This window comes from Heloderma suspectum, chromosome 16 (genome assembly GCF_057233095.1).
Source record: "Heloderma suspectum isolate Gila_16-S chromosome 16, 16-S_ref, whole genome shotgun sequence".
Classification (NCBI taxonomy): domain Eukaryota; kingdom Metazoa; phylum Chordata; class Lepidosauria; order Squamata; family Helodermatidae; genus Heloderma; species Heloderma suspectum.
Window position 1 is genome coordinate 849,083 of NC_139473.1, and position 22,661 is coordinate 871,743.

At 54.2% G+C, this 22,661-nt stretch overlaps 1 protein-coding gene across 4 annotated transcripts; it reads right to left on the minus strand.

The window, feature by feature from the left end:
- Positions 1-717: 717 nt before the first annotated feature.
- On the minus strand, positions 718-21,603 carry PITPNA (phosphatidylinositol transfer protein alpha). 4 transcript variants are annotated; one of them, XM_084822672.1, is made up of 12 exons: positions 21,507-21,603; positions 18,771-18,801; positions 13,699-13,844; positions 12,063-12,154; positions 9,885-9,892; positions 8,770-8,844; positions 7,870-7,953; positions 6,958-7,035; positions 6,441-6,551; positions 5,919-6,041; positions 5,136-5,205; positions 718-807 (listed from the first exon to the last, which is right to left on the minus strand). In XM_084822672.1, the coding sequence occupies exons 1-11, from the start codon at positions 21,524-21,526 to the stop codon at positions 5,158-5,160; spliced, it is 816 nt and encodes a 271-aa protein (XP_084678798.1). In that variant the 5' UTR covers positions 21,527-21,603; the 3' UTR covers positions 718-807; positions 5,136-5,157. The 4 variants fall into 4 exon arrangements, with proteins under 4 accessions (XP_084678798.1, XP_084678797.1, XP_084678799.1 ...); XM_084822671.1 differs by lacking the exon at positions 718-807 and adding an exon at positions 2,263-4,776; XM_084822673.1 differs by lacking the exons at positions 718-807; positions 6,441-6,551 and adding an exon at positions 2,263-4,776.
- Between the last annotated feature and the right edge of the window lie 1,058 nt (positions 21,604-22,661).

A 22,661-nucleotide genomic window follows, 5' to 3' on the forward strand; every position in this document is an offset into this window, starting at 1 on the left:
TAGCTTTGTTGTTACTAATGCTTCCTAAGGCCCACTTGACTTCACTCTCTAGGATGTCCGGCTCAAGTTCAGTGACCGCACTATCATGGCTATCAGGGACATTCAGATCTTTCCTGTATAGTTCTTCTGTGTATTCTTTCCACCTCTTCTTAATCTCATCTGCTTCTGTTAGGTCCCTGCCTTCTTTGTCCTTTATCATGCCCGTCTTTGCACAAAACGTTCCCTTGAGGTCTCCAATTTTCTTGAAGAGATCTCTAGTCTTTCCCATTCTGTTGTTTTCCTCGATTTCTTTGCATTGTTCATTTAAGAAGACCTTCTTGTCTCTCCTTGCTATTCTCTGGAACTCTGCATTCAGTTGGGTATATCTTCCCCTTTCTCCCTTGCTTTTCGCTTCCCTTCTTTCGTGAGCTACTTGTAAAGCCTCATCAGACAGCCACTTGGCTTTCTTGCATTTGTTTCTTTGGGATGGATTGAATTGTGCCTGCTGAACAGTGTTACGGACCTCCGTTCATAGTTCCTCAGGCACTCTGTCTATCAGGTCTAATCCCTGAAATCTATTCCTCACCTCCACTGTATATTCATCAGGGATATGATTTAGGTCATACCTGAATGGTTTAGTGGTTTTCCCTATGTTCTTCAATTTCAGCCGAAATTTTGCAAGAAGCAGCTCATGATCTGAGCCACAGTCAGCTCCAGGTCTTGTTTTTACTGACTGTATGGAGCTTCTCCATCTTTGGTTGCAAAGGACATAATCTGATTTCGATATTGACCATCTGGTGATGTCCATGTGTAGAGTCGTCTCTTGTGCTGTTGGAAAAGAGTGTTTGCTATGATCAGTGTGTTCTCTTGGCAAAACTCTATTAGCTTTTGTCCTGATTGTGTGGATCACAACAAACTGTGGCAAATTCTTAAAGTGATGGGAGTACCAGACCACCTTACCTGTCTCCTGAGAAACCTGTACGAGGGCCAAGAAGCAACAGTAAGAACCAGACATGGAACAACCGAGTGGTTCAAAATTGGGAAAGGAGTACGACAAGGCTGCATATTGTCACCCTGCTTATTTAACTTATATCATGAGAAATGCCGGGTTGGATGAATCACAGGTCGGAATTAAGATTGCTGGGAGAATTAGCAACAACCTCTGATATGCAGACGATACCACCCTAATGGCAGAAAGCGAAGAGGATCTCAAGAGCCTCTTGTTGAGGGTGAAAGAGGAGAGTGCAGAAGCTGGTTTGAAACTCAACATTAAAAAAACTAAGATCATGGCATCTGGCCCTATCACTTCGTGGCATATAGAAGGGGAAGAAATGGAAGCAGTGACAGATTTTACTTTCTTGGGCTCCAAGATCACCACAGACGGTGACTGTAGCCATGAAATTACAAGACGCTTGCTCCTTGGGAGGAAAGCTATGGCAAACCTAGACAGCATAGTAAGAAGCAGAGACATCACCTTGCAGACAAAGGTCCATCTAATCAAAGCTATGGTTTTCCCAGTAGTAATGTATGGCTGTGAGAGCTGGACTATAAGGAAGGCTGAGTGCCGAAGAATTGATGCTTTCGAACTGTGGTGCTGGAGAAGACTCTTACGAGTCCCCTGGACTGCAAGGAGGTCAAATCAGTCCATCCTAAAGGAAATCAACCCTGAGTGCTCATTGGAAGGACAGATCCTGAAGCTGAAGCTCAACTATTTTGGCCACCTAATGCGAAGAGAAAACTCTCTGGAAAAGACCCTGATGCTGGGAAAGACTGAAGGCAAAAGGAGAAGGGGACGGCAGAGGATGAGATGGCTAGATAGCATCACGGATGCAATGAATATGAACTTGAGCACGCTCCGGGAGAGAGCGCAGGACAGGAAGGCCTGGCGTGCTATGGTCCATGGGGTCATGAAGAGTCGGACACGACTGAACGACTGAACAACAACAAATTAGCATTAGCCATCTTGAATGCCATTTTGGAGGGGAAAGATGGGATATAAAGGTAATAAATAAAAGCTTATTGCCCTTGCCCAGTTCTTCGCCTCCAGGCTGACCAAAGCCATCCCTGCTGCATTTCTACCATGTCCTGCTGTCCTCCAAAGCCCTTCATGAAATCCACAAGCCCCAGCAGCCCCTGCCTCCTAACCATTTTGGCCAAATCATGATCACTCATGTTCAAGTAGCAGCTAATTGGGGCTTCCCAAAAACTAAGGTGGGGGGAAGAGATGAGGAATGACCCCCTTTTCTCCCACCATCAAAAATAAACACAAATCAACCAATCAATACTCTGTCTATGATTTTATTAGAGTTGTTTCCAATATGCCTGTATTGGAAGATTCGGAGACAAAAAAGGCACAAACTCACATTAAAGAAACAATAAGATCATCTACTCAATTCTACAAAGTTTATGTCATAAAAAGAAATAGCACGAGGAAACCAATCAAAACTGGTCAGGGGCGTCCCTGCAGCAGCCAGCAAAGGACAAGCCCAGAAGGCAAGAACATGCTGGGGGCAGGGGGCTTCTCTCCACCCACTGGAGCTGCAGAGTTGATTGGAAACCCAAGCAGAACAGCCCGGGAGGGAGCTGGAGGGAGAGTCTCAGTACTCTAACCGCTCTCCTCCCCCAGAAGCTAACAGGTTTGGGGGTTATGGATGAGGGAGCCAAATGCAACACATTATACAGTGCCTTGCCACACCGTCTGCTCACATCACCACACTCTCCTCCTCCTCCCCAGCAGGAACAAAGGGGTCAGCTGTTGCTGCAGCTGGGAGAGCAAAAGCTCAATAGTTGCCTCAACTGCAGCTCAGAGGAGGGAAACTCTAGATAAACTCAAACACAAAGGGTAGAATGAAGGACACACAGACTGGAAGTTATCTGCATTTTTCTTGCTCTTACTGCTAAGCAGGAAAGCTGTGTGTTTTAAAGAACAGCTTTCACACCTTCATACTACAATTTTTTTATTCTCTCCCCCGCCCTTCAAAATGTCACCATCTGTTTCCATGGAGATAATGGTGTCAATGGCCAGAAAGCCTCTCAGCTAAAAAACAAATCTTTCAGCAGCAGGAGTGATATAACAAAAGCCATGAAAACAGTAACGCATTCAAGTGTAAGAATCCTCTTAGATTTTATTACCCCCCCCCCCAAAGTTCTGCATTTAATTCCCAATTCTCCATTTTTTTTACACTACAGGAAGATTAGCCAGGGCCTGCTTGCCCTGGAGGGGAGGAATACAGGAGTCCTCAACACATCCCTGGTCCCAGAGGACTTTGCCTCGACTACTGGGGATTCTCTCTCTCTCCACAGAAAAGGATCCAGTGCTGAGCCATGTCCCGTTTCTGCCATTCATTTCTGTCTGGCGAGTCTGCTAAAACCCAAGTTTCCCCAAAAAAGAGCCTTCCAAGGTCATTAAGAGAGCATCTGCCAAGAAAGAGAGTGCTACCAGGGTAGATCAAGTTTACTTATTGCACTTGGACACCAATAAGGCAAATAATGAACAAAACAACAGGATCAGGGGTAAACTCAGGCAGGGCCACCCTCCCCTCCCAAATCTTTACACTCCAGGCAGGCCTGTCTCCCTCTCCCCTTCCAGCGTGTAGTAAAAGCAACATCTCTGGAGGTAGTCCCTGCCTTCAGAGCTGCAGTCTGCTTCGGAGCATGAGACGATACAGAGCTGCTGCTTTCTACTTTGAAAGAAGCCACCCCATGGCATGGCCTCAGGTCGTCAGTTTCGGCTCCTCCCAGCAGTGTTTGCCCAGTTCCCCCTGCTCCTTTGATTGTCTAAAGCATAGAACAGCCCCCAGGCGTGGCTCGCCTGGATTTTGACATCCCCTCAGTGGGTGGGGGCTGCTCTTCTAGCAGCAAAGAGCTCAGCCACCTTTTGGACAGGACCTGTGACTCTCAACGGCTGAAGAGGCAAACAAAACAAGCCCCTGCTGAGGGCTGCAGGCCTTATTGCTCCAAAGCAGCACAAACACCCAACGCAGACAGCACCTGAGCACAATGGAATAGAATATCTGAATTCTGCTTGTGCAATTTTTCGGTGGTCAGGTAAGGGACCATCCAGCTTATTTCCTACAGTAAAGGTAACAGTTCTAAGAGGTCAATGCAGTCGCCTGCTCCAACACACACAATCCCAAAAGCAGCAACACTGATCAGAGACCCCAGGGGGCCAAGAACTACATTGACAGGGGCTCAACAGCATGGAAACGGCCAGGAGCAGAGACCGCTGGGGTGTTTCAAGAGTTGTATGTTAGCAGCAACACCTGATTCTGGACACCAGGAGCCCCTGCCCATCCCTGTTACGCAGATAGCAAAAAGGTTGGCCTGGTATCCTACAGAATAGCAGTCAGTACACTCCAATACTGAGTTCCCCTCTCCACAAACAACAAAGAAAAGTGAAGAGCTGGAGAGAACAAAGGCAGCGGTTTATCCCAGTGTTTAAAAGGGGAAAATATATAGATATATACACATATGAAACCTAAATCACCACATCACAAGACTATTTCAGCTCAAACTGCCACTTGGAAGTCAAAGAGTCACATGGGATGGGCCCAGGCACTCTCTGGGGAAGGTGGCAGAGTCACAGATGCAGCCGTCCCAAAGGAGCCACCTCCTGCCCCGGTGCCGAGGCCAGAGTGCTCAGGACTGTCTATTTGCTCACGATATTAAGGGCAACTAGAGTTAGCTAGGGGGGATTGGAAGTCGCCTGCTGACTGGAGACAGGAGGACGTGATCCGGAGATGGTCCATTGGTCAAGAGGGTGGAGTTCCTGGGCCTTCCTGCTGGCTGGTTTGCAAGCTAAAGGAAAGGGAGGAAAAGACACACACACACACACACCTTGGGTTACTTGGACAAGTTGGAAGAGATGCCCAAGAGGGCAGCACTGCAGAGCATAAGCCGAGATATGAACAGACTGGGGTTTTTTAATGCTCTTGAATCATTTTAAAGGAGAGGGACTACAGAGTGCTTTTGCTGTCTCGGACATCAATGGGTTCCACAGTGAGTGTCACCTGTGGAATCATAAAGGGCCAAACCCTCTTCTCAGAGGTCCAGCTTACGAAGAGCAGCTGCACCCGAAGACGTGATCGCAGAAGCACAATATTTGTGTTTTATCTGAGACAATTCTGAGGCCATGGCAGGGGCGGGGAACTACGTACCATGCACGAAGAGGAATCCACCCTAGTCATCTGCCGCTGATGTTCCTTTCAAGGGATCCTTTTCTCTCATCTGCAACAGGAGAAAAGCAATCTCTGCTCTCTTGCTAAATCAGTCCAGGGAGCGACACAACCAGGCTCCTGCTACCAACCAGGCAGGAAACAGCACATGAGAGGCCTTGGCGGGCTCCCGTTTCATGCCAAGGCACGGGATGCATGAGACATGCGCCTCAGTTCATTGTGATCAGGGTTTACCCGGTTCACACCTTGCAGACTGAACACAGACTCAGCAGCAACCTGCGGTCATGGTCCATACATTTCTGAGTTTGCAATGTGATTTGCAGACCCCCACAAAAAAGTTCAACGGCACACGTACATTTTTAAGATGCGCATGAAAAAATGCATACTTCTGAAAAATGCCCAGAAATGCAGTTTAGTCAATGGGAGAAGAATGTGTGCATCTCAAAGATGTACAGAATTGATGCATGCATTTGGAAAAATGTGCATGAAAATAAACACAGACTTCAATGTGAAAATAAAAACGCCCAACGCTTGCAATCTGATACAGACTTGAGTCAGAACGAGTTTCAAGATGGGATTTGGAGAACTTTGGAGAACTCCAGTTTTGCTGCTTTGCACATCCCTGACAAGGCACACCCTACCCAACAAGCAGAAGGCCCAAGGAGGGGGACCCCCATGCACCCAGAGCTGCCCCACACTCAATTGCCCTCCATCCCTTGACCATCAGTGGCCTGTTCTGGGGGACACAAGCACTCATGCGCTCACCTCGTCCAGCTGCCTCTTCGTCTCATCCTCCATCCTGCGAATGTCCTCCATCGTCAGGTCAACCCATTTATCAAGCCAGCAGAACAGCTGCCGGTGGAAATTCGTAAAAAGCCGCCTCTCTTGCTGCAAAAGACAAAACCACAGCTCAGAACTTGGGCAACGTCCACAGTGACGCACAGCCGTCTTCTCTTTACGTGGAGCGCTGTGTTGCTGGTTCCCAGAAGTCTATTCCAATATTCTGGGCTGTCAAGTGACTACCTCTTCTGAGATCTTGCAGACATGCCTAAGAATGCAAGAGCTCTTCCATATAACCCCACAGAAGTGAAGGCCCCATCAGCAGTCATTGCTACTGCTGTGGCTTGACCACCCCCAGGACCAGAACAGGGGCGACATCCCCAGGCAGAAAGAACAGGCAGGCCTCTCACCCCACCCAGCTTGGAAAGGGGCCTTCGTGAATGCAGGCCGTGTGTCTCCTCTGCTTAATTGCCGCTGCCGTTTAGGGATGGGCCTCCATCCACTCACCTTCTGTATAAAGTTCTCAACTTTGTTCTGCAGCCCCCACCACTTGAACTTAACCGTTACAAGCTTGTAAGCACACATGTATGGGCAGCCAGCCTGCTTGCCCAGCTCCTTCTGCAAATGGAAGAGAGGACCCTTCAAGGTGGAGCCTGTGGGTGCACAGAGCTAGCCCAGCACCCTCGGCCAACCCACACCTCCTCCCCCTGACACTCGGTCCAGTTCATATTTGCAGCACCCTAACAGTAGGCCAGGGGTTGAGAGCATGAGCTGGAACTCCCCCAATTCACATCTCTGCTCTGCTATAAACTGCCCAGGAGGCCTTGGGCAATGGCAGGACTGGCCGCCCTTCCACAAAGCTACAGCCACATGCAACTGCTGAAATAACAACATCTAGGGAGCACTCCGAGCGCCCACTGTCTATACAGCACTGCCCCCCACTAGAACCCTGTGCTGCTCCCAGCCCAGTGCAGGAACTGGACCAAAGCCCCCTACCAGTTGTGAGACAGGGCAGAGTCCCCACCTTCCAGTTGGGCCCCAGGGGGCCACGGCCCGTCTTGACAGATTTAAATTTTGCTGGGTCTTCCTCCGGGTTGTAATCCTGTGGCAAAGAGAACAGGAGGGAGGTTACCATGAGGGACACACCCCCAACGCCCTGTCACCTGGAAACCTCCTCTTTCCCCTGAAAGCCCAAAAGTGGATCAGGGAAAAGGCCCCAGGGCTCTGCTGCAACCTCAGGGACTGCCACAGCTTGAGGTAGGACATCTATGGGTGCCTTGCTGCTGTTCCCTTGGCCTTAGGGGGCACAGAGGAATCTCCCCCCCGCCCCGCAGCTTCCTAGCTGAGCATCTCCACCTTCCCCCTGCAGTGCTTGGCTGGCTTGTGCTACCAGCAGTAGACGGTGCTCAAGCTTGTCTTATGAATACGGGCCACAGCCGACCTGAACAGCCTCTTTGCCGTTTTCAAGCCTGAGCAACGGAATGGGCAGGTCCTGCCGGGATTTAAGGTCCTGTTTCAGAGCCTTGCAACATTGAGCCCTCCTAGAACTCACTCTCACTCTCTCTCTCACACACACACACACACACACACACACACACACACGAAACCAGAGGATGCAAGCCTAGGTGGTAGTGGTGTGTGTGGGGGGTGTTTTTGTAAGTTAATTTTGAAGCAAGCCCTCTTTCCAGTCTCTGTCTGCATGTGGGAGGAAACTCAAGGTCACATCTGGTCCGGCACATCCCAAGGGGCTATTTGTGGCTCTGCCCAAGACCCAGCGCTTCCGGATGGGAACTGCCCCTGTGAAGAAGGCTGCTTTTCTCCAGCCTGCAGAACGCCCCCCTCTCCTCTCCCCTCACACCCCATTAGCTCCCAGCCCAAGAGAATCCCTCCTCCTGAACACCCCCTCCAGTCCAGTGCCATCGCCCTGTGGCCATACCCTTGCAATTACTTGACTCCGGTCTGCAATATCTATATAGATGGCTTCGACATTCTTCCATTCATTGGGGTCCAGTTTATGAACCTGCAAGCATGAAAAAAGGAAAATTCCATTCAGTGTCAGGATGCCACCCATTCCCCAGCCTCATGCTTTTTAGACTTCTATCCTGTGTCTCTAACAACCCCTGGGGTTTCCCAGGGTGGCAAATACAAAATGAGAATACAACATCATCTAAAAACGTACAAGAACTAATGACCCCGAAATGGTGAATTAAAAAAACAGCAAGGAAAAATATCAGAGGGAGAAGCTGGAAGAAGACTCAAGAAAAGTTCAATCCCCCAGCAGATGAGAAAGGCCACTCCCTCCGCCCCAGCCGGCCACAGCTCCTTCCCTAAAGCAAACTAGTCAGGCCAGGCTCCCTTCCGGAGCAGGCAGAGGGAACAGTTGCCCCAGAGCAGACAAGGTCAGGGAAGACGCATGGAAGATCACGCCACCGTAAAGCCCCGAAAGGCTGCGCTGCACCCGCCGGGAGACTTGGTTGTCTCGTGAGACTCTTAAGGAGATGTGCCTTGTGCTGTGCTCCTGAAGGAGCCTCCTGGGCCCATCCAAACAGGGAGGTATCTCACGTGTCCCACCCCACAGCCGGGGCAGGGCCACTGCCTGCGCCCCGCTGGAAGAGGCTCGGCCGTCCTTGGCGGCCGTGTCCCCCACTGTGCCTGTGAGGGGGGAGCAGCCGCAACAGCCGCCCTCGCACGGTGGCTGCCAGGACCAGCAGCGGAACAGCCAGAAGTGCTACACAAACCATTCCTTGCATTTGGCTCCTTCGAAAAAGACGAAACCCAGCCTTCTAGGGTGGCCACCTACAAGACCAAGGGCCGGCCACCTGCTAGGGGCACTTACGTTCTCCTGCATGCCCAGGTCTGCTTTGTGCCAGGTTTCAATCTTGATCAAAAAGTCGTCTTTCATGTACTCGTTCTGACAAAAAGAGAAGATCTCATTACCTGGGAAAATGCCTGCGGGCTCATCCACAGGCAGCCACGAGGCGGTGGCTGCTCCTCCTCCCCGCTCACAGCCTTGGGCCCTCCCTCCCCCGGTCATCTTCCCCGCTCCCAACACTTGGAGTAGAAGCTCCTGGGGGCTGGGACCTTCTTTTCGGCTCTGGGAGCTCTGTAAAGTGCCACACGTGTCGATGGGGCTGCAACTCACACGCAGGCACCGAACGGGGTCCCCTCAGGGCAGCAGTGGGAATAGGGGCCTGTGGAAGCATTGCAAGAACCCCGTCCTTGTGTTATTTGGCAAAGAGGCTCGCTGAGGCGTTCACACTCCACCTGTGCGGCTTGAGCTGTGCAAAGCAACCGTGCTCTCCCAGTGGACAGGCAGGGTGATGCCCGGAAGAACTGATGAAGCAGCCTCAGGCGGAGTCAGACCCCTGGCCCATCCAGCCCAGGCCCTCCAGGGTCACGGGAGGGTCACCCAGCCACTTCGGGGGGGGGGGGACCACTGGCATCCCAGGACCGGCCACCACGTTTCCTTTGATACAGGCCATGTCTATGCACTGAACTGCCTTGTAGCCAGGGTGGGGGAAGGGGAAGGAGAGAGGAAGGGACTGTGGTGGCGGTGGGGAGGTCAGGAGGCACAGAAGGGGCAAGCGAGCCCTGCCTGGAGGAGGCGAGCAGGGGGTCGGGCTGGGGAATGCCCTCGGGCCAGGTTTACTTCCCTCTTCAGTTAATGGGGGGAGTTGGTGTGAATGGAAAGGAAGCATGGGACAGCCATGCAGTCCCCGCACCCCTTACAGTGGACATCCAGGGGCAGGGGTTTTCCAAATAATTAAAAGTACCAAAAGCCAAGTTTGCCAGAAATGGAACCTGCAGCGGCTTAAGGCCAACCTTGGCTGATTATGGTGCCTCCCCGGCAGCCTCACAGTTAGCGTGCGCTCTCTCTCTCTCTCTCTCACACACACACACACACACACACACACACTTACTTCCAAGGTAGGGGCTGAATGCCATACTTACTGTAATAACTACTCCAAACCCCCGAAGCATGAAAAGAAAGATACAGCTTTAATGAGAGAAACATTCAGACATGCAACATAACACCCTCCCCACCCCTAATGATGGTGGAGGCACCAGCCACTGAGCCTGAGGAACTGGCCACTTGAGTGATTGCCAGTGGCCAACGGCTTGCCAGTCCAGTAATCCCCCCTCCCCCGGCAGAAGGAAATCTCACTGCCCCAAATCCAAATGAGGGATCCAAGCTGTCCTGTCACTGAAACATTAGCAACCCTGTGGGGTCCGGTCGCAGCCTCCATTTTTCAGACGTGACCATGCATCTGCTGCTGTGCTGAAAGAGCCCAGCCCATGGGGGCCAGGCCCCAGGCCGAGCACAGAACAAGCCTCTCCTGCCAACGTCCGCCGCTCCAGGCTTCCAGGGGAGGGCTGGGGCAACCCTCAGCTCAAACCTTACACCAAGGTTTGACCCCCCCGCCACCAGTTCTGCAAAGAGAAAAAGGCCGCTGCGGCCCTCTGCACAGTAACCAGACCCGGCCCTCGGGTCGATCTGCCAGTAACCAGACACCTCAGATAGCTGGGCTCAATTATTGATGAGTCTAGAAGCCAGGGCAGATCTGGTGTCAGCCCGAGTCCTGGCCTGCAACTCCATGGTTTCCATCCTAAAAGTGAGGAGTCAAAAGTAGCAGGATGGAAGCTGCCGCTTCAAAGCAATGCGTCAAGACGACTGCTAAAGGAAGGCGACTTCTGTGGGGCTCAAGTCCCCTTTTCAAAGGGTGGCATCAGGAATGAGGGATGCAGTGCCCAAGGTGGCCTATGCCGGGGGGTGGGGGTGTTGGGGGATGTTGCTTCCCTGTATGTTTCTCTATGAACACATCTGGAAATCTGCAGTGGCCATCAATTGTTACAACGTTCCCTTTAACATGCGGCCCAGGGCATCTCTGGAACGGGGTCCCCATCCTAAGGCAAGGGAGGGGGACCAGAGTGGGCTGGAAGCCAAGTGCTCAGCTCCCAGGAGGCCAGCAGGGGCACACAGAGGCAGATCCTCAGGATCGTGCTTTGGTCCTTTCAGAAAGAAGGAATTTCAAGAACACCACTCAGGTTCCATTCCAGGGTTCCAGCCCCAGGCAGCACCTACAACAGGGGAGCACACTGGGCCACTGGCCATGCTGTTCTGCGGGTGGCTGCAGAGCTTCGCAATGGTGGAGTGCAGCTTGGGATGCTCTTTCCTCAGCACAGGGAGCCGATTCACAATTGTTTGTGGCTGCTGGTGGCTGAGCAAGCTGGAGTGATCCCAGGAAACTTGCTCTGGCAGAAGTGTGTCCATAGCATGTTTTAGCTGTACAAGTTTTTAATGCTGTAAACTCGTCTTGAGTCCCAGTATTGGGGGAAAGGTGGGACATTAACAACAACAACAACAACAAGTTTAACGTGGCCCAGCCACGTTAAACTGGGTGGCAGCAAAACACTGAACGCCGATCCCTTCCCTGGCCGCAGATCCCCTCCCGAGCCACAGTGCTAATGTGATAAGCCAGGCACAAGACAGCTGGCCCAGGTGCTCTAGCAGAACCTCGTGGCTGTGTGCTGCCTAAGGGCCACCAAGACAGTTGTGCCTCCCAGCACCTGCATGCCAGGGAGGAGGCCTCTTCCTGGCACTCAGGCCTCAACCCAGGGTGACATAGACCCCCCCGTGGGGACATGCCCAGGAGCGCAGCAACCTCTCGCATCCCCCCCTCTCCACACTTCCTGATAAGCAGATGCTTGAATCCCAAGGCTAAAAAGAGTTTGTGACTTTCACAGCATATGCATGAAATGCCTCGACAGCAGGCTGATACCCTGCCATGCCTATTCAGAGCAAAGAGCGCCAAGAGGCCCTGGCCGGCTGGCTAACTTAACAAGGAAGGCTTGGCACTGCCACAAAAGACTGAGCCTGGACAAAAACTGTCACAGACTTTATACAAGAGAGCAGAATTGGAGCCTTCCTGTGGAAACGCCAAAGGGCTGGATTCTCAGCAGGCCTTCCCCCAGGAAAGGAAAACTGCCCATCACCATGTCATCAGCCAGGGAGCAGGCCTTGCTCCTGTTGTGGAATGTCAGCCGGAAAGATCTCCCAAGCCTGGCTGCCAAAGGGAGCACAAGCCTTCAGCTGCCAACCCTGCCTGCAGCTTTCCCTCCAGCACTCACCAGTCCGGCAGTAAGGGTACGCGTTCCACGCTTTCTCGTGGATGTTGAGGGCTCCCTCGGGGGCCAGCATTTTCACAAACGGAGGGACTTTGCTGTAGGGAAGGGAAGAAAAGAGTGGCCATCATTCAGTGGCATCTCAGACCTGGAACACGGCTCAAAGGACAGGATTGCAAGACACACGGACAGGCACATGCTGCCACCCACCCCTGCCCAGCAGAACACCAGGGCCCAGCGTTTCCAGGCTGCTGATCTTTTTAATGCCAGCTGGAACAGCTGGCGAGCGTATGTAAAATGTCCATATCCCCCCACCCCACCTATTCCCTGAACACCAAGGATTAGGCACCATCAAGGTCAGACCAAGGTGAGAGAAACTGCCCTGCTTGCAGAAGCAGATGCCTTGGGACTCATCCCCAGCCCAGCTGAGAAGGCCGAGCGGAGAAGCCCCCCACCCCACGGCAGGAGGCTCTTGGGCCCAGCGCCACAGAACAGCTCCCCGCGTGGTCACACGGGAGCCAGAAGAGCTTCGTAAACAGACCCGGGGAAATCCAATGGGTCCCCAAGGCCCTCCCTGTACAATTCACACCCTTGGAGGCTCCTCTGTTCTTCCCCATCCCAATTTGCTTGTCACCTGATCAAAGGGCCTCAACAAGTCCTTTCTGTGACATTGGGGAGGCGAGGGGAGAGAACCTCATCAAACATGTGCCTGCCATAGGCCACCTCTGCCCAGGAGACTCTGAGCCCAGGCCAGGGATGCTGATTTCTCTGGGCGCATTAACAGCCAACCACAGCACCCAAAATCAAAGCCAGTCCATGGAAACCATCACTGTGGGGCAAGAAGAGGGGGATCTGTGTCTCTTCTTGTCCACTGTGGGCAGGACAAGAGGAATCAGCTTGATGGTCACCAAGAGAGAAACAGTTCAGGCTGAACGAACGTCCAATTCACAAGGGTGGTGGAGCCCTTAATGGGCTGCTGTGGGTAGGAGGAATCTTCCTCACAAGAGGCATTCAAGACCACCTGGGGCAAACAGCCGGGTGGGTCGGTTCAGGCACAGTGGGCTTCCCAGTTCACAAGGTGGCAGGCGTGTCACGAGAGGCGAGGATGGCCAGCCCTCAGACTAAGCGGGGCTGCAGCCAGGGGGCTCCTGGCGTGAACCCTCAGAAGGCCTTGCGCAGCCATTCCACCTTTTCTTCCTTAACAGACTTTTTCTAGCAAGAAAAAAGACAGAAGAAGTGGTGGGACTAAAACCTGGGAGGGCTACAAATGGAACAGGATGACATTGCCCAACGCCCTGCAAAGTTCTGTGAATGAGACAGAGCGATAGTGCAATTGAAGTCCTGCCTGGAAGCTTCCTAAGGCTACTTTACATGGGATCCCTTGCTCTGGGAGAGGGTTGGACAGGATCCCAAGGAGCTCCCCTGCCCAGCTCTATGACAGTGGCAGCAGATACAGGAGGCTGAGCTCAACTCCCTTCCTCTCCTCAAAGGCAACAGATAAGCAGACGACACAGCCCTCCTCTAGGGACACCAAGCAAGGCTTCTGTTGGCCAACCGCGCTCCATGCTGGGGAAAGCTCAGCCAAGGAGCTCCAGACAGCCTGGAGCATCTCTGTCCCCCTGCAGCCCCCTCAACAACATACCTCTGCAAGTGGTAGATCTTGTGTGTATACTGCCCCCTCTCTCCATCGCGCTCGTAGGGCTCGTTCACCAGCACTTCCACCCCTTCGCCACCTCCAGTTTCATTCTTGCTGGCTTCTGCCACAGAGTACAGCTGCCCCACCTGATACTGCAGGAGGAGGATGCAAATCAAAATGCTATTGCAGAATCAGGCAGCAATGGGGCCTAATGGATGCAGCAGCCAGGCTGACTTGTACCCTCACTATCCAAGGAAGGTTCTTTTTCGCACTGCTTTCTCCTTCAGGGGTAACCAGCTGTCCACTGCTCTTCCTCTAGACCAAACTGCTCTTCCTCTGGAAAAGGCCAGATAGGAAGTCAAGGGGGCGCAACTCAGACTCCTCTCTCTAGCCCAATAATGTCAGCTGCGACCAGCAGCATCTCAGGAAGAGAGGGGGAAGGGCTCTCTCCCATCCCCTGCTGGCGGAGCTCCTGTTTGAACTGGAGATACCGCAAACTGAACTTGGGATGCTCTGCAAGAAAAGCAGGCATGACATCCCCAAGCTGCAGCCCCTGCCCATGGAATACATGCTGCAGGGCCTTGAAAAAAAACCCTGGGGAAGTCTACAGAGTTAGATCTAGGGCCCTGCTCCACAGGGTACTTGGCATACCAGTTAATCCAGTCCTGCAAAAGAACAGCCAGGGGCTACGCCTCCTCCACCCCGAAAGGATTCAGTCAGCCAGAAGGACATGAACAAGGGCGGCACAAGGCCGTACAGCTGAGCTGGATGTGGACCCAGGCCTACCCAATTCAAGCCCAACACTCTAGCCCAGGGGGAAGCAACCTGGGACCCTCCATAAGCCCCAGCCAGCAAGGCCAATGGCCAGGGATGACAGGAATTGTAGTCCAAAACATCTGGAGGGCACCAGGGTGCGCATGCTTGCTCTAAGCTCTACAGCACTGTGGCTTTCGAGGTCATTGCCCCCTTCGCAGGACCAGATCTCGGCATCCTGCCAGGAGAGTTGTGAGAAGCCTTCCCGGGGAGGACCAGCTCCCCACCTCACAGCCAGGCAGCAGAAAGAGGAAGTGCCAGGACGGCTTGAGTGGCTTTGGCCGCGAGGGCGGGGCGGGGCGGGGCGGGGGACCCGGACGATGGAGCCAGCAACACCTGCGCATGGGGCGCACGCCCCCCACTAAGAGGATCAGGCTGCTGCTCCGCCCCTGCACCCCTTGATCTTCCCTGTTATTTCTGGTCCCCTAATCCCGCCGGAACAAGGAAGAGGCCCAGATGAAGCGGTGTGTTGAATAAGGGCAGACCCCAGGTGGATTCTCCGGAGAAAGTGCCCCAGCGCTCCTTCCCCGGAAGGAGGGCAAGCGGCCTCCCCTGAAGGACGCAGCTTGGCCCAGGTGCTCAGCTCACCTGGAGGAGCTCTCTGCTCTCTGGTGATGGAGGTGTCAGGGCCCTTGTACTCCGCGCGGGCACCTGGTGTCAAGGCCGCTGCCTGGAGCCCTACCCTTCCAGGCTGGAGTCCAAGCACTGGAGGGGGAGGCGCAACTCCCTTCTCCCATTCATCCCTCCTCGGGGAGCAGTTCATTTCCCGGGAGCAGCTGAGAAATGCAGAATCTCCATCCCATATGTAACAGCGGTGGGGAGGGGATGTTTAGAAGCATAGAGAAATAGCTGAGAACCAACCCACACATCCTGCAATATGGAGGGGGAAGGGCTTTATATCCAATCCTAAATCCTCTCTGGATATTGAACCTGCCCACCCACCCACCTTGCAATGACCCAAAGGTGATCTAGCATGGCTCTTGCAAGTGCCCACACAGAGCAGGGAGAACAGCCACAGCCACCTAGAAGCACGACACCCACATTTTGACATTAGGATACATGATGCAAAGGCGGGGGGGGGGTACATTTCATTTAATTAGCATAGGCTGCCTTATTTGGGGAGGTTTTGTTTTGCTTCAGGAAAGAGCGAGGGGCTAGCAAAAGGGAGATGCAGCAGGTGACCACTAGCTGTCTCAGGACAGTTTTGGCTCCACAAGAATTCCCCCCCCCCAACACACACACACCCCTTCTCAGTCAAGGGAGAGCCTGCAGGCAAGAGGCCTGCTGTCCCTGCTCAGGAGCCCCTCACGGAGCCCCGCTGGGCCTGCGGCTGCAGCTCCTGTTCTGAGCCGGCGCCTGCAAGGCTGTTCAAGGCCCGCCAGTTTTCCAATCTCTTTAATTGAAACTGGGCACCAGTTTGCCTCTGTCGATTTGTGCTTTGCAAGCAGCCAAATGTTACCAAAGTCACAAACAGAAGAAGCAAAGGTCTCAAAGGGAGCTTCGCACAGGAGGCTGGATCGGCAGCAAATCTCAATTCACCTCCAGACAGGAGCCAGAAAGCCACACTGCAGAAGCCCCCCTCCCCAGTCCTTCTGGAGTTGTAGGCAAATCCCAGGGGCTCCGTCTAGGAGCCTGAGCCTTGCTAGGCTGCAAAGGCAGCCGGAGCAACACACCATCTCCCTCTGAGTCACACGGTCCTTGGCTTCATGTCTGATGGGGCTGCATCAGAGGGCCAAAACACGCAGCAGCACAGTCACAGCAGGAGGCAGAGAGCTTTTCCCTAAGTGCCCAGAGCACTTTCACATAGATTATCTCTACAACAGCCTTGTAGGGTTAGCCAATATAATACTCGCTGTTCCACAAGGGGAGCCAGGCTGAGAGAGAGTGAGCCATTTGTCCTACAGTCACCAAACGAGATCATGGACAAGCGAGAGCTCCATCAAGCTGCCTATGTCATGAGGCTTCCAGAGGTGGCTTTTCTCCATGTGCCTCTGCTAGGGGTGTGCACTATAGGACCAGGAATGCTGGAGAAATTCGAGACAGACTAAAATGAGCTCGGATTTCTAAGAATCCAACCTGCAGAATCCGCTGCAGACCAACCCCCTCAGGCTGCGTGGAGTCCGTGGGCTTTCAGATGATATTTTTACTTTCCCGAAATGTACGCATATAAATTCGTAGAAAAATACAAAAGTTTCTGCTGAGGAAACGTTGAATGGAATGGGGGACAATACGCTAAATGTTATTATTAAACATTGTAATACTTTCATCAATAAGTGGCTGAGGTCAGCAATAAAGCAGGAATTTCAAAACTCAGAAGTTTAGGCTCTTAATCACTACACTCAATGGTAGCCGTGTTAGTCCCTTGCCACAAAAACACGAGAATCGTGAAGCACATTTATTAGGGCACAGGCTTCTGCGGACTAGAGCCCACTTCATCAGATGGTCTTTGTTGCTCCTACACTCAACTGCCAAGAAGAAAGGCTGCGGGGTGGGGATCAGCCCATCCAAGCCAGCTCCAGTCCTCACGAGTAGCCTCAGGGTGGCAGAACAGAATGGACTCCAAGAATCCAAGACTGTAAGCCCAGGAAAGTCCCATCCCAGGCAGGCAGGCAGGCAGGCGAGGAGGGGCGGCTCCAGTGTGCACAGCAATTCTCACACAGTTCCCCCAGTAGCTAGGTTTCCCACCGTGGAAGCAGCTCACACAGAACCTACTTTTAAGCCCCTTTATGTTGATTTCTGTTTTCCCAGTTCTGCCCTCCCGTGCCTCCTGTGAGTGCCATCACTTGCCGTGGCCCCTACCCTTGCCAGTCCAGAGGTAGCCATTAGGTGGTGCTAGGCCAACAGCAGACAAGCGCCACAGCCAGTGCACCGCAAGGCTGTCAGCAAAGACCCCTAACAAGAGCTCCTTCCCCCCGCCCGTCCCCTGGCCTCCAGCTGACTTCTGGCTCCAGCCGGCTTCCTCCCTGCTCACAAGCAGACCCTTGTGCCTGCACAGTGGACATTCTGGTCCCATAGTCAATGGAAAAATAAAAGTGATGATACCTTTGGCCCTCACAAGATGCCATGTCACTTTTTCACTCTGAGATTCAGAATGAGCAAGACATTTTTCCCCCTGGCCAAGGGTCAGCACATCATCAGTTGCGGGTAAGCTTTCAGGTTTCACAGAACTCCTTGGCATTAGCATCATGGAGCATAACCATGAAGTAGCAGTGCAGGTCTCAGTGAAGTTCGATTCTAGGGCCCAAACTACACATTGCACATAATCATACTCAAAATACACACACACACACACACACACTGCTTATCTCCCCAAGGGCAGAAGAACAGGCCAAGAGGGAAGATTAAGCAGCCCATAGCCCAGTGCTCGGCTCAAGACTGCAGCCTCCTGCAGCTGCAATCTATTTTTAAAAAATCAGGGGAACTGTGCAGCTTTGACAAAGAAGTGTGCAGTTGATTGTACACACACAGATTTATTGTAGACACACAGTGGGAGCTAGACACTTCCCTTGATCAGCAAAAGAGTGAGAGGGAGCAAGAGACACTGGCCAGGAGAGTTCACTCTGCACTTTCAAAGACCCTGTTTCTGTCCAGGGTGGGGGGTGGGTTCAACCTTTAGAACAAGAGAAGCCCCTTGCAGATAGGTATGTATGCTGAAATTTATGGTACAGTGGTAGGGACACCATATTGTGTCACACACTAGTCTTGTTGCAAAGGTAGAATTATTTTGTCAGCAACCTGCTTCTAATAATTCAAACAAACAAGGTGAAAAATAGAACAGTCAGCCAAAAGAAAACTGGCAGAATTAAGGCTAACTTTGGAGCAGGGAGTTGGCTCTGCAAAAAGGCCCGTCACGTGCTTGAGAATGGTGGAGACTCCCGACAATGTGTGCTTAACAGCGAGGGGAACACCACAAGGCTTGCCCGGGGCAGGTTGGGGGGCGGGGGGAGAGGCTCACTGATGATGAGAGAGTCCCAGTAACTGGTTCAATGTCACCAAGAACCACTCGCAGAACTGGTAACAAGTTCCCTCCCCATATTCCTAAGCACCCACCCTTGCCTTTGGCGAATCAGCCCCTTGCCCATATGAAAGCACACACTAGCGACAAGAGCCTGGCTGATGTGTAAGTTGCCACAGTACACTCCTAATCGCTCTCCTTCACAGGGACATGAGCCTCCCTCTTTCTTGGGCTTTGGCACTGGCCACAAGTTTAAACAAGACTTAAGGTAAACAAAGTCCTGAAAAGGAAGAAGTGGGGGAACACTTACCTCCTCCACAGACACAGGCAAAATAACACGACTGCAAGAGAACAAAAAAAAGGGAAATTCACTGAGGGCCAGTAAGCAGGATGATTTAAACAGAGGTAGCAGCAGCTCACAGCCCCACTGAAGGCCCAGAGCTATCCCACAGACTGAGCTATCCCACCCACCGCTGCATCCCTGGCCTGCTATGGGGATGGGGTTATCTTTGCTGCTCAGAGCAACTCATCCAAGGATTTCGGAGAGCAAACCTTGCCTGCTCTCATAAAGCACAGCCCCTTACAGGATCCTAGCAGCTCAGCGATGGCTACTTCCCCAAGCCAATTCACAAATGGAGGGTGGAGAAACACCATACAGTGTTACTAAATGACAGCTTGGCGGGACGTGTGGAAAGGTAGAGCAGAAAGCCAGGAGAGGCAGAAAGAGCACACCACTTCCATGAGCTGAGTGTGGCACAGACGGAAAAACTCTTCTGTAGCAAGGCAACCTATCTGAGCCCCACTGAAGAACAGCCTGCAAAGAAACCACAGCCAAACCACAAAAGGTGTTTAGCACCTGTACACAGAAGTAAAGATATTCACCTTTTCTAATGTGTTATGGCCATAGTTTCACCAATTCAGCCACCCCCAGAACCAAAGAAAAAGACATGTTATTTTTTTAAACAAAGGATTACATATTAATATCCTCAATAAGAACACATGAATATTTGGCAAAGTTTTGGATGTTTTGCATACCCAACTGATAGACTGCAGGAAGACAGTGATACAACTGAAGGGGTCAACTTCCAAAAGCGTGGGCTGCCCCTCACCGCCCCCAACAGGAGCATCACATGATCCTGGTGCCCTCTGGATGTGTTGGGTTTTAACTCCCATCAGCCCCAGCCAGCATGCCCAGGGAAGGCTGTTGTAGAAATACCCTCTGCACTTGCCCTCCATACAGCAGCTGCCACAATGATCCCTTAGGAACGATGCTGCCAAGCCAGGGACCAATTTGGGCCAAAGCCCCCAGTTCCTATGAGCTATAAGAATTGCATGAGCCGATGGGAACAAATCCCATCCCAGAATTGCTTCTGTGCAAACACGTCCCTTCCGCCAAAAGGTGAAGTGTTTGCAAGGAAGCCTAGGAGCGAGTAGCTGCCCACCAACTGGGCAAGGCCAGTGAAGTGGGGAAAAGGGTGCCTTGTATGTTCGCCATCATTGGTCGGAGCTGGAAATATATGTCAGCTTCCTAAGCACCAATGTCAAAGTAGAGGTATCCAAGTTTTTCCAGCTCTGCAGTTGGTCAGAACAGACGCACAGCCTGCCCTGTCTGTTATAATCACAAACACACTTAGAAGAAACTATTATGTTGAAGATCGACCAGCAGAGCTCCTAATAAGGAGATGGATTCTTCTGGCACACAAATTAGCATAAGCGTCTATATTTGCAAAAAGACAAAATATCATTACCAATTTCTAACCAGGAAGTCTCAATTCATCATCAAGTAAACAGTCAAAATATACGACACGAGGAAGTTGAGATTTGTCTGGAAAGAGTGAACGGTGCGTAACCTACCACCATTTGACTACCAAATCGAGGAATCAGCAAACAGGTAAAACCACTAGGCTGTCACATTTGCCTTAGTTTTCAAAATGTTTCTTTCAAAGAGAAATCTGTAACGGAACATGATCAAGAGGTACTTCCATAATTGATCAGACTTCTGACCCTAACACAGCCAGTCACAAATGGCCCATTTTCCATACGGCCAGCACTGGGGATTGGCTCACATTTTAAGAAGCGTTGCAACACTAACTGCTTGCGAAGTAAAGAAGCAGGATGAATATTTAAATTAACCTCCTCGAGAACCAGAGCATCTTTCCGGGCCTTGCGGGGGGCCTTGCGGGGGGCCTTGCGGGAGCCCCCCCCCCCCCGTAGAGAGGGGCACGCTCTTCTGCAGAAGCCATTCCTGCCAAAGCCAAGAGTTTACTGGGGTTCTCAAAAAGGGAGAGGGGTGAGTAGCACGAGGTGCCACATCTCCGATGCACATTGTGGATGATGCACAATGCCGCAGAGCGAGTGGCAGAAGTTCAACTTTGCAGAGGTCAAGGAAGGAGCCGCGGCTGCTCCGTCCAGGCTCTTGGCAGCTTCCGCAGAAGCTCTTGTCAGCATCCGAGGGCCGGGGCCGTCCTTGGGAGCCAGAGAGAGGCCGAGCACGGGCGCTCCGCGAGCGGCCCAGGGGGTGCCGCCGCGCGCTCGAGGAGGGCCAGGCTCGGCGGCGGCCGGCGCCGGGGACGTGGCAGGGCCGGCGCGAGGGAAGCGCCTCGCCGAGCCCGCGGGCACGACTGCGAGGGGCGGCAGAGCGGCTGCCCCCCGCGCCGGCCCTGGGGGCCGCGCAGCCCGGAGGCCCCGGCCGGCGCGTGGAGGCAACGCGGCCCCAGGGAGCCCCGCCCCGCCCCGCCCCGCCCCGCCGGGGTCTCGCGCAAGGGCGGCCCGGCCCGGCCCTCCGGCCCCGCGTGCCCCCCGGGGTACAGGAGCGCCGGCCAGCGCGGGGAGGGCGGCCGCCCCTCCTCGCCGCCCTGCCGCGGCCCCGGCCCCGGCCGCGCCGCGGGAGGAGGGCGCGGGCTGGCCGCCCGGAGCCGCGAGCACGGGGCGCGCGGCGCCTCAGCCCTCCGGGGCCGCGGCTCCCCCACGCCCGGCGCGCAGGCGGCGGCGGGGGCAGCCCGCGCCTTCGCCCGCGGCCCAGTGCGGAGCGCCCCGCGGCACTCACTATTCCTTGACGAGCACCATGGCGGCGCCGGCGCCTCGGCGGGCTCCCTGCGGTCCGTCCCGGGCGCCTCCGTCCCCGCCGGCGGCAGCCTCGCTCTGCGTTCCGCGGGGGAGGGCCCGGCCGCGTTCCCCGGCAACAGCCCTGCGTCACCGCGCCGGCGCCCGCAACGCGATGGCGTCACGCGGCGGGCGGGCGGGGAAGAGGCCGGGCCCGCTCTCGCGGGAGGGGAGGCGAGCGCGGAAAGGGGCGGGGCTCGGCTCGGCCCGGCCCCTGCGCCGCGCGGGCCGAGGGGGCGGGGCCAGGGCGGTCGCGCGCGTCGCTCTCTCGCTCCGCCTCCCCCCCGACGGCGGCTGAGCGGCGCCTGCGCAGGAGTGCGTTTCCGAGGCGGCCCCTCCGCTGGGTGGGGAAGGAGAAGGGGCGAGACAGGGGCTCTGGGCATCTGCAAAGCGCGCATTTGCCCTTAGTCCTGTGGCGGGCGGCGGCGGCGCTCTGCACGCGCGCCACCGACACACCTGGAGGGCGCCAGGCGCGGACATGGAGCGCCGCCGCCTCCCCCGGGCAGGTGCGGGCGTCGGCGGCGCGTCGCACGGCCGGAGAGCGCCCCGTTGCTGGGCGGGCGGCCTGCAGCGCCAGCGGGGGCAAACCTGCGCTCGAGCCGATGCGTGTTTGACCGAGAGCCGGCCTACAACTCCCAGCATCCCCCGGCCAGCAAGGCTGGCAAGGCTGGCCGGGGGATGCTGGGAGTTGTAGGCCGGCTCTCGGTCAAACACGCATCGGCTCGCGCCCTTACCCGATTAATTTCTATCCACCAAAACTGGCGCTCAAGGCGGCTGACAATAAAATGCGGATCAAAAACAAAGTCTCAGCTGAGGCCTGACATAAAGCGAGCGCGCCGCGCCGCAATCAAGGCCGCGCAGCGGGGCGCGCACTCGTGTTTTCCTCTCTCGGGTCTTCGGCCTGCGCAAGTCTTCCGGAGGTCGTCTCGAGCCTCTCGCGGCCCGGGCTTGCGCTTGTTCGCTCGGGAGCAAGGCCCACTCGCTTACCCGGGCTTGCTCCCAACTCGCTGCGCGTCGGAGTGCAGCCTCGCTATCTGCTCTGGTACCCGGGAAACGCCGAAAGGGCCCCCACGGCCTTCAGCGCGGCTGGCTCGCGTCC